The 14,781-nt window shown below is 46.3% G+C and overlaps 1 protein-coding gene across 1 annotated transcript in view; it reads left to right on the top strand.

Annotated features, from left to right (window-relative positions):
• The window catches only part of TRPC5 (transient receptor potential cation channel subfamily C member 5), a gene marked incomplete at both ends in the record, with an annotated part of 64,875 nt that overhangs the window by 28,048 nt on the left and 22,046 nt on the right, over positions 1–14,781 (top strand). The window contains 2 exons of the mRNA XM_084268973.1: positions 5,954–6,290; positions 10,446–10,585. Of these exons, the coding sequence (XP_084125099.1) occupies positions 5,954–6,290; positions 10,446–10,585 (477 nt within the window). The remainder of the gene's footprint in view (positions 1–5,953; positions 6,291–10,445; positions 10,586–14,781) is intronic.

Raw genomic sequence — 14,781 nt, 5'->3', positions numbered from 1 at the left:
CCTTTTCATGACAGAACACATCCTTTCTAGATCCAGCTAAAATCCCTACTTACTCTCACTGCATCAGACACTGCAGCTGCCTGATTGTCACACAGACTGCAAAACTGAGCTCAGATCATGTGAAAATCTGCCTTTCCAAAGCTAAAATAGCTTTAATTGTAGAAGGCAGATGCATATAACAACACCCCCAAAGGCAGCAACCTTGCAGGTACCCAGCTGCCATGTTTTAGATACCGTGGGTTGCAGTGCTTTTGGTGAGCCCTAACCTACTGAAACCAGTGTCAGACAGGGGAACAAAAGGTAATTTCGTGCCTCCTATGTCATTTGGCTCCTATGTCATTTGGCTCTCTCTGGTAACCTCTTCGGGGGCTGATGTAGCTGTCTGATAGAGAATTTGGTCCTGCTTATTAAGACAGGGCTCTGCTGTTACAAATTAGTGCTTATTCATCTTTGGAGAGCATTCAGCATCACCGTCTGCAGCAAGAGTACAGAAAAGAACTCCAGCGAACTCCAGCAAACTCCAAACAGAAAAGCCTGTTGGCAGCTGTCACAATGATCAGGATAAAGGCAGAGAGATAACATGCTCAGCCCATGTGATGTCTGTCAGGGAGCTGTTTGAAAGGGCATGTAGCAACAGGATGAGGGGTGATGGTTTAAACTAGAGCAGAGCAGGTTTAGATGAGGTCTTAGGAAGAAGTTCTTCCCTCTGAGAGTGGTGAGATACTGGCCCAGGTTGCCCAGAGAGGTGGTAGAGACCCCTTCCCTGGACACATTCAAGGTCAGACTCAATGGGGCTCTGAGCAACCTGATCAGATGTCCCTGCTCACTGCAGTGTGGGACTGAGTGGCCTTTGAAGGTCCTTCCAACCCAACGCATCCTATGATTCTGTAATTCTGTGATCCTGTTTCAGTTGCTCCTGGAAGCATTCACATCTCAGCCCATCTGTGTCTGATCCTAAATTACTTGTGACTGTGAGAGATAAAGGATTTCCCCCTAGATAGGAGGAGAGGGACATGGAACATAATTTCTGTATTTGATATTTATATGAATGGCACAGCATGCAGGAAGCATTTAATTCCCAAGAAGTAGAATTTAGGTGATACAAAAATATCAGTAAAGATCAGACACTCAGAGAAAGACACTCCATCCAGCAGCTGCTTTTTTCTCCTAAAATATTTTCCCCTTGGTAGGGGATCAGGTGACAATGAGTATGATGAACATTGAAAATTAAATTCTCTAATAGCACAATCCAGCTGCAAGCCAAATGCTACACAAAGACCCTGGCAAGACTGAAAGAAGAACGAGAGTACATAAAAGACTTTGTAATGAAGTAGTTTCTAACCTCAAAGTGCTTCCCATCCATGATTGAAGTTGCTGATCTCACTTCTTGGAAAGGCAGAGGTACTTATTCCCATTTTGAGCAACCCAGAGAACAAGCATCTTGCCCACAGTGGTGGTGTCCTCACAAGAAGGTACTCTGAGTTGCATCTTGTCTCCCAGCCATTAGGTGAACAGTATCTTCAGAAAGAGACAAGTTCTGTTCAACAGGCAGTGGGGAAGGAGCTTGCTTTTTGGGTTACGTCCCCCAGAAATGCATCTATGGGCTTTGTCTACAGGTAGGGACAATCCTGGATGACATTATGCCAGCACCACTGCAGGCTGCCCAGCACTGCATGTTTAGTTTGTACGTTAGCTGCACTGAATATAAATGCCACCTTTTGGAAGCATTTCTTTTCATTAGTGTGGCTGTCAGAACATTCTCCATCATGTCTGTGGGATGATGTCTTGTGATGCCAGTTGTAACAGACATTGGAGGCTCCTCTAATGGAGCAGCCCTTGAAAAAATGCTCGGTGCTGTGCTTGCTGTGTATTGGAGAAACAAGCTGCTTGCAACTCACACGCTCATCTCCTTAACAGCTAGAGAGCTTCTGGTGAAGTGAATCTGCCTCCAGTTCTAGATGATCTACAAAACTGGGACAATAGGGAGTTTTTTTAGCAATCACAGTCTCTCCTTTTCACTGTGCAGGAGCTGTAGCTGATACCAAATCCTGCCAGACACAGTATGTTCATGTGAAGCAATGAAAGACTGTGACACTCAGGCACTATTTCTATCCACGACACATGAAGGGCTTTGCAAAGAAGGTGAACAACATGTTTGGGACCCCAGTTACATGGGAATGGAGCTGGTACTCAGGAGAGGCCATGGCATCGGTGCTGCTGGAGGAGTCAACTTGCTTTGCCAGACCTCAGTTCTGCCCACGTGCAAAGTAGAAAGAAGTTTCCCTAACTTTGTGAAGGGATTTGAAATTGTGGATGATAACAAAAGTTCTACAAGATTGTTCCAGGCTGCTTCACACCTAAAAGAGCTAAAGCTTCTTCACAGTCTTCTGTTTTATGTGCATTGATCTAGTAGTATGAATCCTAGACTGTCTTTAATGAGTTGAGCATTCAGTGGTTTAGTCTAGTCAATGAATTTGATGGTTTAGTCTAATTAACAGCACCTAGAAGCAAAGATGAGGCCAACATTCACAGGATCACTTAGGGGAATAGCTGGTTTATGTGTTCCTTCAAGTTAGCCCAGAATTGCTGAAAAGCAATCTGCTCTGTAGGCAGCACACCAAGGCTCAGGTGATTTCTTCCTTATAATTCAGAATTCGGTGTCTCAGCGCATTGGAAATTTTCCTCCTCAGCCAGCTGTAGTCCTTGCACTACTTGAGATATGAGTTGCAGTATTTACTTATTTTAAATCTGCAGTTAATAAGTTGGACTAATGCAAATTAGCAAAACTTACACAGGTAAGTGCTTAGCCTTACCTTGAACAGAGGCAGCACTTGATGGGTCGTGACATTAGGGAGAGTTTCTTTCTGCAATGTGGTTAAATTTCCCTTAAGCCCTTCTCAGTGAGGTTGGGATGGGTTTGACTGGAAAATTTAATGGCTTTTTCCATTTCCATTCCTGTTTGCCAAGCTGGTCTTTCAAGTTGCTTTTTCCCAACGTGTGAATTTCTGTCCATCTGAGGAACCAACATCAGATGCGATGCAGAGAGCGGGTTTTAGCAATGAGCTATTAGGCAGAGAAGAGGCACTTTTAAGTTGCACAGCAACCAGAGGAACATGCAGTCATTTGATTTCTCAAATGACTCTGACTTTGACTCAAGGGAAAAATAGTTTTATTCTCCCCTCAGAGCTTCCTCTCATATGTGATAAAGAGAAAATGTGTTTATACGTTTTCCCCCTTAAAGGAAACGCGAACACACAGCGCCGTACCTCGCCTCTGAGAAGCAGCAGCATTTACCTGGCAAATTACCACAGAGCACATCTGGTCACAGCTCCCGTTTGGGATCTTAAATGAGAAGATGCAGCAGCAGTGTAGCCCTGCATTTCTTCTAGCTTCCAGAGAGAACGGGCTGGCCCTCCTGAAATCACTGATTAAAACTCATCCAACCAAACAAGAATCGATGCTTGATGGTTTTTTTTCAGTTTCTGTAGAATTGTTTCTTCCATCACGGTCCCCAGGCTTGGAAGAAATTTTTACAACAACGTTTTCTGATCATTACAGGCAAAAGGCCTTGGCTTTTTCTGGAGACCAGCACCACATCAGCTACCATCCAGTTCCTGCTGCATGCATCTGTAGGCTGATTCCAAAACAAACGCGCCTCTGATTTTCTTTTCTGATGCCCTCTGAAGCAGTCATGTTTATTATAGTAATAACACATAAACATCCAGCTTCATAAATGCCAAATACTCCTCTTGCAGATCTTATTTTCATTACTGCTTTTGCTCAGTCCATATATTTGAACTTACCCAGGCCAAAAATTATCTGATTCTGGTATAAACAGCCTGTTATAGCATATAAAATATATTCACAAAATCTAAAAATACCTACAGGAATGAATGACACTATCAGACTGAGCAACTCATCTTTTCTTTCGATTGACCTTGGGCAGTGATAGCACTCTGCTTGTCTAGAGCACTCCAAGAACTGTGCATGAAAAGTCCTCCCAGTGCTGGGCAGGTTTGGCAGTGAAAAAAGACATGGGTGTGTGCTAAAGCTTCATCAAGAACTTGTCCCTTTCACGCTGAATCTGATCTCCTGGTGACTAAGACCTACAGGAGTCTGAGGTAGCTTTAGACATGATGGGAAGAGCCTCAGAACTGTCTCATGAATGCACATGTGAGGGCTGATTCAGCGTAAGCCCAGGCTGCATCTACACCAAGTGCTGTTACATGGTGAGGCCCTGCAACAGGTTCCCCAGAGAGGCTGTGGAAGCCCCAGGATCCCTGGAAGTGCTCAAGGCCAGGCTAGATGGAGATTTGGGCAACCTGCCCATGGCAGGGGGGGTGGAACTAGATGATATTTGAGGTCCCTCCCAACCCAAAGCATCCTGTGATTCCCATGATTTCTGTGATTTCTGCCAGGGTTGGAAAATCATACCGACCTGGGGTGGCAAAACAGTGAGAGTCTTGTACTGAGAGCCAGCCCCTTTGTTCCCATGGCACAGTCCTGACAAGACCTGGTTTAAATTGTAGTGGTGAAAGAGAGCTTTGCCTGATGAAATCTTCCTGGAATGGGAATTGGTGGCTGTTGGGGGCAGTACATCCCTGCCACACAGACAAGCCAAGGGTAATAAATGGGTCTGGCATCTTCAGGTCACTCACCACGTTGTCTGCTTTATAAGAGAGGTGCCTTCTTGTGGTGCTTCTGGGTCCTTTGGAAGTGTGCTTCTTTCTGATGGAGCCGTGTCCAATCATAGATGCAGTTCTATTGTTACAGGGGCGTGTCTATCGATAACTTTCCACGCTGGGATAGTTTTTTCTGATTTAATAACAGCAAAACGAGTATAACAGGCAACCTCAGAACAATAGTTGAGATTTTCTTTTGAAGTTGGCAGAGCCCAGTGAGAAAACCGAATTTAGGAGATGAGTATAACTTCATTAAGACAGATTGTAAATCAAATATGTAAAGAAAAACACAGTGGTCTTGCTCTTGCAGACATCTCTGATTAACTGTGGGTCTGAAAAATTTTGAAAACCATGGGGCTGTCCAGGTATAATCAGGAACATAAAGTCTTCTGGCATAGACCAGAAATATTTTGGCTTGAGTGTGAAATTCAAAGGGCTGTTGGGTATTAAAACAGCCTGAAGTAGTTGCGACCTGAGCATGTCTGGTACAGAGTCACCAAGACATGATAAATCACCATCCCAGTGCTGGTTTTTAGAGTGAAAGTAAACATCCAGGTGTCACTTTCAGTACTGTGATCAAAGGTTTCTTTTTGCCTTTGCTTAATCTCTTACATTTTACAACTGCTTTCTTCCTCCCCAGCAAGGCACGTTAAGGAATGTGCTGTCCTGCTTCCCAACAGATGTCACCTGGCTGAACTCTTACATTACTGCACGCTGTCTCATGCCCAGCACAGCCCACACACACATATGCCGGCCTCTCTGCACAAAACCACGTGCAGCACCCCACACACTTCTGGAGATGTGCTCTCCTGCTCTCTCTCTCTCTCACACACACACAGCTCTACACCTTTTCCCTCCTAGCTCAGCTTTGAGTCACTTCTTAAAGATGCTGACAGCAACTCGTTTGAGACAGTTGGAACCCGAAACATTCGGAGGAGAAACCTGCTGAGACAGAAAGACATGGGAGGAAAAGGAGCCTGTAGTAACTTCTGTTGTATCACTTTTGCACGAGGGTTCAGGTGTGGCAAGTGGCTGATTTACATAAGGATGCTACAAATAGAAAAGATCTCACGGAAGAAATCTCAAATCTTAGGTGGAAAAAATAAGAGCAAAATCTCCCTCCTTTCTCCCTTCTGTGTCCAAACTAGGCTTTTCCACCCCACAGCGAGCCCCAGACTCCATCTGAGGGTCTGCGTGGGCTCTAACACACACGTGACGGGGAGCACACACCAAGTACCAGTCAGTAATAATCTTTCTTTCTTCCTCCTCAGTTTGTTGCTCAGCCAAACTGCCAACAGCTACTAGCAACACTTTGGTACGATGGCTTTCCAGGATGGAGGCGGAAACACTGGGCAGTAAAACTCTTGACCTGTGTCACCATTGGACTGCTATTTCCTGTGCTATCTGTGGCATATCTGATTGCACCCAAGAGCAGGCTGGGACTGTTCATTAAAAAGCCATTTATAAAGTTTATCTGCCACACCGGCTCTTACCTAACCTTCCTCTTCATGCTCCTGCTGGCATCGCAGCACATCGTCAGGACCGACCTTCACATGCAGGGACCACCTCCCACCATCGTGGAGTGGATGATCCTGCCCTGGGTTCTAGGTAAGTTGGAAACGTGGCAGTGCCTGAGCCACAGCAACTGTGTGAGACTCATTCCTGATCTCAGCATCATCAGCCTGTAAAGAGATTTGGCAGCCAGCTTCAGTAACTGTGTAAAACAGCTGGGCTCCTTCTGGAACGACAGATCCTGTTGGCCTGGGGCTTTTCTGCTGCTCGTGTTGCCATCTGACATGCCTTTGGACATGACCCTGAGTAAACCGCAGCAGGCACAGCTCTCTCCCTGCTTCCCCCATGCTCCATGTGTGGAACGGGTTAGGAATTAGCTTCTGGGTCATGCTAGTAACAAATAGTGCCACTTCTCATGCTGGCTTAGTTCTGCTGGCTGGTAGAGGGCAGGAGGTAGCTCCCAGAGCCAGCCTCTTCTTTCACCTTCTCACCAATCTGCTCCCCGAGCCGGTGTGCAGGGACCAGGCCTGTTTGTTCCTGGGCTCCCTGACTCCCCAGTAGCCCAGAGGAAGGCAGAAAATCTAAATCTCACTCTGCCTGATGCCTGTGCTGATAAATACTGACCAGATCGATGTCAGGAGCTCTACTGTAAGCAGGAGAAGGAGGGAGTATTTATTAGCAGAAGGATAAATGCGAGGCTCTTACTCTGGTTGAGCTTGGGCAGCCCCAGCCGTGAGGAAGAGGAGGTGCCTGTGTTCCTGCGGGCAGGATGTACGGCTGAGGCAGTGAGCTGGGATGGGAGGAAGAGCCGCTGAGGGAGAAGAGCAGAGAAGCACAGCTGGATATATTTTTGGTGAGGGAGAAGTGTTTGTCCTTCCAGAGGGAGCTGCAGCACAAGCGCACGCCTGTGGGTTCCACCAGAAGCGTGATCTTTCCTCCTAATTAAGCTCCCATCCGCCCTGCTGTCCCGCTGGCACGTAGCACCCCTGCAAGCAGGTCTGTTCCTAGGAGGCCAGCTCACAGACAGTGGTTTCCACACCTTTGAGCTCTCCTCTGGGCTCTGTCCCTACAGCCCAGGCCATTTCAGTGCACTGTCCTTGAGGTCTGGTAATGGGGAACTACTGTTCTTCAGCAGGGGTCAGTGGCCTGGGAAGCTACACTGATGCTTTGTGAGGACTCCTCTCACAAACCTCAGTCTCTGGAGATCCCCTTATGGCTCCTCAATGCTTCTCCTGGGGCCACCCTTTGCTCTCCTGTGCCTGCTGGCTCCTCTCCTGGTAACGCTGGGTCCCAGCTCCTTGTTTCTGGAGTGGCTCAGGATCAGGCTGGTCCTGTGCCGAATGGAGCTAAGCTGTTCCCCATGCCAACCCAAAAACTGCTGATGGAAAACAAGGAAAGAAGGGAAGAGTTGCAGGCATGTCCACAAATCTCTTTCCATCATGACCCAGGGCACTTTGTTCTTTGCATAGCTCTACCACAACTGACAAATGGTAACTCAAGCCTCATTATCTTACTAACCTGATTCATGGCACTGAAATGCATGTGTTGGTAGAAACTTCAGAATCAGCTGGGAAGGTTAAATGTCTTTCCTGAGCTTAGGTGATCTCTTCACTTTATCCTTAACTTCATGGTTAAAATTGAGGGAAATGGTAGGCATCTCAGCAAAATTGATTTGCAGATGAAAGAAGGCTAATCCATTGAAAAAAACCCTTTTCAAAATCACCTCTTCCAGCTGTCTGCTCTTCTTTCTGAGTTCCTTTGTTTCAGATAAATAGGGATATTGTGGGACTGTTTATTAAATGGAGAAATTAGAACAGTTTCAGCAGATTAAAGGTTATTATTTAAGAAATATCTTCCACTATAAAAGAACAGGCACACGCAGCATTGCTGTAACTATAGTAACCAGCAATGATAACTCACTATAAATACAGCGTACGAGTTCTTCAACAGGCTCCTCTCCATTGATTTATTTTATTTTATGTTTTTGTGGGCATGCAAAGATTTGGAGTCAGCTGTAATAAAATTACCTTATTGGCCTTGACATTATGCTTGCCTGACCATTGACCTGCTGGCTGGCAGCTGAAGAGCTAAGATTGATATCTGGATGTTTGCAGCAGTTCATTTCAACATTATCTTCTCTGCAGATTGAACCTTGAGTCAAAAGTGGCATTTCAGTGACCTCTGCAGTACCCTGTGGTTAGGTACGGGTAGCAATTTGGGTAACTATATTGGTAATGTGCCTGGAGGTGTATTTTGTTGGTTTGGTTTGGTTTCCTTTTCATGCAAGCTTCAGGCCTTCATCCAAGGGTAACGTTATAAACTGGGTAATTCAAAATATCTGGGGGCTCTGAAGGCATTTGTCCCTAATAACTAGTGGCAGGACAAGAGGGAATGGGTTCAAGTTGCACCAGGGAAGGTTCAGATTGGATATTAAGAAAAATTTCTTCATGGAAAGAGTGGTGAAGCATTGGGACAGGCTGCCCTGGGAGGGGGGTGGAATCACTGTCCCTGGAGCTGCTCAAAAAAATGGATAGATGTGGCACTTCGGGAGATAGTTTAGAGGTAATGGTGGTGTAGCACTGAACCATGGAATCCCAGACTGGTCTGGGTTGGAAGGGACCCCAAGGATCACAGAGCTCCAACCGCCCTGCCACAGGCAGGGCCACCAACCTCCAGGCCTGGAGCTACACAAGGTTGCCCAGGGCCCCATCCAACCTGGTCTTGAACACCTCCAGGGACGGGGCATCCACCCCCTCTCTGCAGCCTGTTCCAGCCCCTCACCACTCTCTCTGCAAAGAACTTCCCCCTAATATCTAATTTAAACCTTCCCTCCTTTAGCTTTAATCCATCCCCCCCCTTGTCTTGCCATTGTCTAGCCTTTTAAAAAATTGATTCCCCTCCTGTTTGTCAGCTCAAAGGTTGGACTTGATGATCTTGAAGGTCTTTTCCAACCATGATGATTCAATGATTCTCAGAAGCGTGGAGGTGATGGAGTCTAGTCACTGTTTGCTTTTTAATGGGGGCTTAGGCTCTCAAAAAACCTGAACTAGTTCTGCATTAAAGGACATACACATTACTTCAAATCAGAACTGTACTCAAGGTGAGTTTAGCAGTCTGGTAATGAACTTCAGGAGCTGTCCCTCACCCCTCCAGCTGCAAGGAGGAACAGTAAATGTTAGCAAGTGCCAAAAGTGATTACCAGGAGGCATTTCAGAGTGGAGATGATGGGCCCTGGCGGTGTCCTCAGGAACAAATCTTCACCTCACACAACCCATAGCCATGCTGGACGTTAGGTGAGTCAGTGCTGAGCCAGGCAGTGCCAGGCTGCAGCGCCCTGTCTGTGCTGAGCCCTGTCTCTGCTCAGAAACAGCCCCTGGGGGCTTTACGTCCAGCGAGACGTGTAAATACAGTCACTGAGCACAGGGACTGAATTCATTTCTGCCTTCTTTGGCATGATATTTCCAGGTCAGGGAGAAGCTGTGCTGGCACACAGAAGCTGGTGCTGGTGGTGTGTGTTCTGCAGAGAAAGGCAGGAAAAATCAGTGTTGTTCAACTGAGCAATGAATTACTTACAGTTTCCATGAGAGCGGACGGCCTGTTAGGAACCATACCAGATACAGTTGCTTAAATAGTTTATTCATGGAGAACAAACTTCACCTGAGCCAGTCCACTCATACAAGTTCTGATTAAGGTATCACAGAATCATAGAATCATAGAATGGTCTGGGTTGGAAGGGACCCCAAGGATCACAGAGTTTTCATGGAGAACAAACTTCACCTGAGCCAGTCCACTCATACAAGTTCTGATTAAGGTATCACAGAATCATAGAATCATAGAATGGTCTGGGTTGGAAGGGACCCCAAGGATCACAGAGTTCCAACCCCCCTGCCTTGAACACCCCCAGGGATGATTCCCCTCCTGTTTGTATGTTCCCTTCAGGGACTGGAAGGCTGCAATGAGGTCCCCCTGCAGCCTTCACTTCTCTAGGAATGTTTCAAGCAGTCTCCTTGTGTGTGAATCTGGAGCTCTGCATAGGAAACCCAGGCCTTTTTCATTCTCCAGACTGCATTCCCCACAGCTCTCTAAGATGTCGCATAGTCAGCAGCATTACCCTTTGTGGAAGGCAGAAGGCATGAGACATTTTTCCCAAGCTGTTAATTTAGAACTGTCTTTTATTACATCACATATACATGGTGCTTTAGTGGCAAGTAATAATGCCTCATCCTGACAATAAACTCTTTCTTTCTACAGGCTTTATCTGGGGAGAAATCAAGGAAATGTGGGATGGTGGATTCAATGAGTACGTACACGACTGGTGGAATCTGATGGATTTTGCAATGAACTCCCTCTATCTTGCAACTATCTCCCTCAAAATTGTTGCCTACGTCAAGGTACAGTAACTTGGGAGAAAGAATTTGCAGCTTCTTGTGAGCGCTCTTGCAGCACACAGGGGAGAAACTGTCAAAGTCAAAAATCACAGATCAAAGTGAGCAGCTGCTTTCCAAGCAGCCTAGCTTTAAAAAGTCACCTGGAAAGCTTCTAATTTGTTTGGAGAATGATTGTGCTTCTCATTCTGACTCTCTGATTAAGACTGAAGTGGATTTTTTGGGAAGCAGTTTCCCCTGCGTGCTGTTTTCCCAGAATCACAGAATCACAGGGTTGGAAAAGACCTTGAAGATCATCGAGTCCAACCATTCCCATCCTGTGCTAAACCAGATCCCTGAGCACCTCATCTACCCTTTTTTTAAACACATCCAGGGAAGGTGACTCAGCCCCCTCCCTGGGCAGCCTGTGCCACAGCCCCACAACTCTGCCAGGGAAGAACTTTTCCCCCACATCTGCTCTGACCCTGCCCTGGGGCAGCTTGAGCCCATTGCCCCTTGTCCCATCTCCTGTCCCCTGGCTGAAGAGACCATCGCCCACCTCTCTGCATCCTCCTGGCAGGTCAGTGGAGGTGGAGATAAGGTCTCCCCTCAACCTTCTCTTCTCCAGGCTGAATACCCCCAGCTCCCTCAGCTGCTTCTCATAGGATTTGCCCCCCAGCCCCTTCCCCAGCCTGGTTGCCCTTCTCTGGACTCATTCCAGGACCTCAGTGTCCTTCTTATGGTTAGGAGCCCAGAACTGGACCCAGCACTTGAGGTGCAGCCTCACCAGTGCCCAGTACAGGGGCAAAATCCCCTCCCCAGACCTACTGGCCACGCTATTTTTGATACAAGCCAGGATGCTGTTAGCCTTTTGTAGCTGCTCAGTTGCTGAAGACACATTCTGTTTCCCATACTGACACTGACATTTTTGACAATGCAAGACATTGCAGAAACATGATTTTTAAATAAACTAGAAAAGGGAAAGCAAGAATAGGGCTACCTGTAAGCACCTACAGCTAGGATTTATAATCTGTAGTCCTGCAGATTACTAAGCAGAAGATTGTGAAAAATCTAGTACAACAAGCCTGCTAGTAGGAGGCTTCAGTCTGATACAAAGGAGTCAAGTGATTATCTTCAATATATAGTTTTAAATTAGATGGAGGATCATTCTGGAGCTTTGACACTGAGTAGGTTCTTTACTGTCACGTTCTGTTTATGGCAAGAATGCACATCAGAGCTCATCCTCAAAAGCACCTTCCACTTTGATCCACCTTCCACATCCCTTTGATGCTCCAGGTTAACGTACACACATGTTTGGACACTGGAGGATGGCCTGAAGTGCTCTCCTTCTGACTGTCTTTTCCAAAGACACAACACGACCAGCGTCCTGCAAACCTCCTTATGCAACGGTGCTCTGACTTGGGTTGGCACTGCATGCTTGGCCCAGTTCTTTTCTTGGCATGAATCAGCAGTAACTTCACTGTAGTTAGCATAATTACACAAGTCCCTGGAGTCTGCTCCTTGGCCACTTCTGTGCTCTGTAGTTTGCTGTGCTGTGCTCGCTCTGGTAGAAGGGGAGCGATTCTTTCATCCCAGCTCCTGATAACCAGGACAAGACTTCCCCAAAGTCTCACCCAAGCACGTAGGCAGGCAGAGAGGAAAAGAGGAGAACATTTCACAGAGCCCATTGACTCCAAAATGGCAAAGCTGTTATAAAATAACCTCTTTAGCAAGCAGTCCTGCCACGGGGCCTTTTGAAAATCCAAAAGGCTGCAGAGTGGTGAGTTAGCTTTTCAAAGGGAAAGGCTTGAAGAAAGTTGGTGCTCCCTGAAGAGGCAGCTCTGTAACGGCATCAAAGCAGGAACAGATTATGTCTTTTCTTCTCCTGACATTCAGAACCAGTGAGGAAATTACAGACTTGAAAGGTTGGTCTTTAACCTGTGAGCAATACAAGGGGAAAAAAAAATAGCTGGAAATCATCAACTTCACAAATAAATCCTAAACTGTTAACAATCTCGTTCTTTCTCACACACCAATTACCAGAAGAGCTGTGCAGCTACAGGTTTACACAGGCACACACTGAGAGTTAACCTCACAGCCAAACCCCGGGTACAAAGGAAGCAGGGCTTTGTTTGTATACACTCTAGGAACTAGAGAGACTTACAAAGACCTATAGACCAGCACACAAAAGAATGCTTACAGGAATATAGCTGTTTGAGTGTGTATCAGGCCCACTCAGATTAAACCTGGCTGGTCTAAGGTCTCCTCCTGATGAGGACAATTCTGCGAGGCGTGTGAGATCTTACAGAGGAATAGTTCTGAGACAGCACTCTGAGAGTCCCTTCTGACCTCTGTCACTTGGAGGTTGTGGTGTGCTCTGAGACACGAGGGTTTCTAAGGTTGATCACGGCTTCAAAACCTTTCGCGCTGTGACTTCTAAAGGGGTTTTATTAATAGAAGAGCCCCGAGCTGGGGACGGCTGGTATATATGCCAGTACACCATATTCTAACGCTCTCAGAACTTCAAAGGATCACAGGGACATTTCACTTTCTGCCAAGTACCAGAAAAATAAATCACATACTGTCAGTAATGTTTCCATCCTTGCTTTTCATGGAGAGTTTTTTCTTGATTTGACTGGGTTTTAGACCTGGCCCTAATGTTGTCCAACGCCAATGAAATCTTCAGGCTAATTATAGGGTAAAAATCCTTTCTTAATCAGTTTCCATTTGCTGCATTGAGTGATTGTGTAACAAGGAATGGTAACTGTGCCTGCTTGGCCTAAGGTATTTGTACTATTCTGCATACATCTCTGCTGTGTCTCACTTTCACCTTCTGCTGCCTAATGCAAATGACTCCAGCATCATCAGATACCTCTGGAATCTTCTGTTTTGCTATCACCTACCTAAGATGCTAGGCTGCTTTCCAGAGACTGCTGGTTTCCAAGCAGGTAGTTACCATCAGTTTATAAAGGACCTTATATATGACCTTAACAAACTGCTGTAAAAACAGCTGTGAGCTGAAGATGACCTTTTCCCATACCTGCAAACCCTAGCAGAAAACCCCTGGGCTGCCATCTCCAGCCAGCACACAGAAGACAATTGCAAATGACTCATCTGCTCTTGAGGAAGGGAAGGAGAAGCTTTCCAGTGACAATCATCCGTCCCCACTGCTGGGTGCTGGTGGGAAGTCAACTTGTCTGCTTGTCTGTAAACGTCTTCAAGTTAACTGACACAGGCCATGATGTTTGTGGGGTAAAGAACAGTGTGGAAATGCCAGCAGCGATCAGAGGCTGTGCTGAAATGGCTTGATCGTGTCTTGGCTCCTCCATACAAAGGGACAGCCTGAAATACCAACTTGCTTCTAGCCGTGTGTCCTTGAAAACATTGTGAGCTTGTGTGTCAGGCCTTCAGACTGACATAGAAAGTCCTGCAAACTCGTCTGCCAGTGTGACAGCCACGTTTCCTTTGAAATGGTACAGACAGTATCAAAGGATGGGACTGATCTGCTCGGAGCAGATGTCTGCCAAGCAGCCACCTCCATCCAAGCCCACTTCCTCATCAGTGGAGAGAATGAGGCTTTGCTGGGACTTTTCCTGGAGTCCTAAACATGCCGGTTACTATATTATTCTAAGCACATTTCTGCCCTTTCATACATGTTAAATGAGTGGAGACAAATGTTAACAGGACAGTTACTCCTGGATGTTGAAGTGCCTTTGCCCCACGGTGCGGTGCCAGTGCCGTTAAGCTGGAGTGGGCACAGCTACACAGCCAGCCCTTGGTGCTGCCTCTTTTCCTCAGGAAATGCTTCTGCTTTTACAGCTACATCACAAACCAAGTTAATACTATAATTGATGCACTCAAACATATCCAGTGTTTCAGCTGTAATTATGACCTCTGCTTAGCAACTCTCCGAAAACTGCCGTGACAAATTAACTAATAAGAAAATTAATATGAAGAAAGCATTTTGGTTCTGGGCTGGTGGCACTTTTTTTGAGCTTACTAGTGAAGGAAAGCATCCACTTCAGGCTCAATAGTTCACTGCTTCCCGTCATCCCTCCCTCCTCCCTCTCTCATGTTCTCCCTGGAATGTGTGGTGCTCTGAAAGCACAGTCCTATTTAGGAGGAAAAAGGAGAAAAAAAGGTAGATGGAGCTTTTTTCAACCTGAACCTGCTAAAGTAAAGTGTGAGGCCCTTTAAATGTTGAGAGAGGGGGTGTGTGATGA

The sequence above is a fragment of the Gallinula chloropus genome (assembly GCF_964237585.1).
Source record: "Gallinula chloropus genome assembly, chromosome: 11".
NCBI lineage: Eukaryota > Metazoa > Chordata > Aves > Gruiformes > Rallidae > Gallinula > Gallinula chloropus.
The sequence above is the reverse complement of the archived record's forward strand: the minus strand, read 5'-3'. Positions and strand labels throughout refer to the sequence as shown.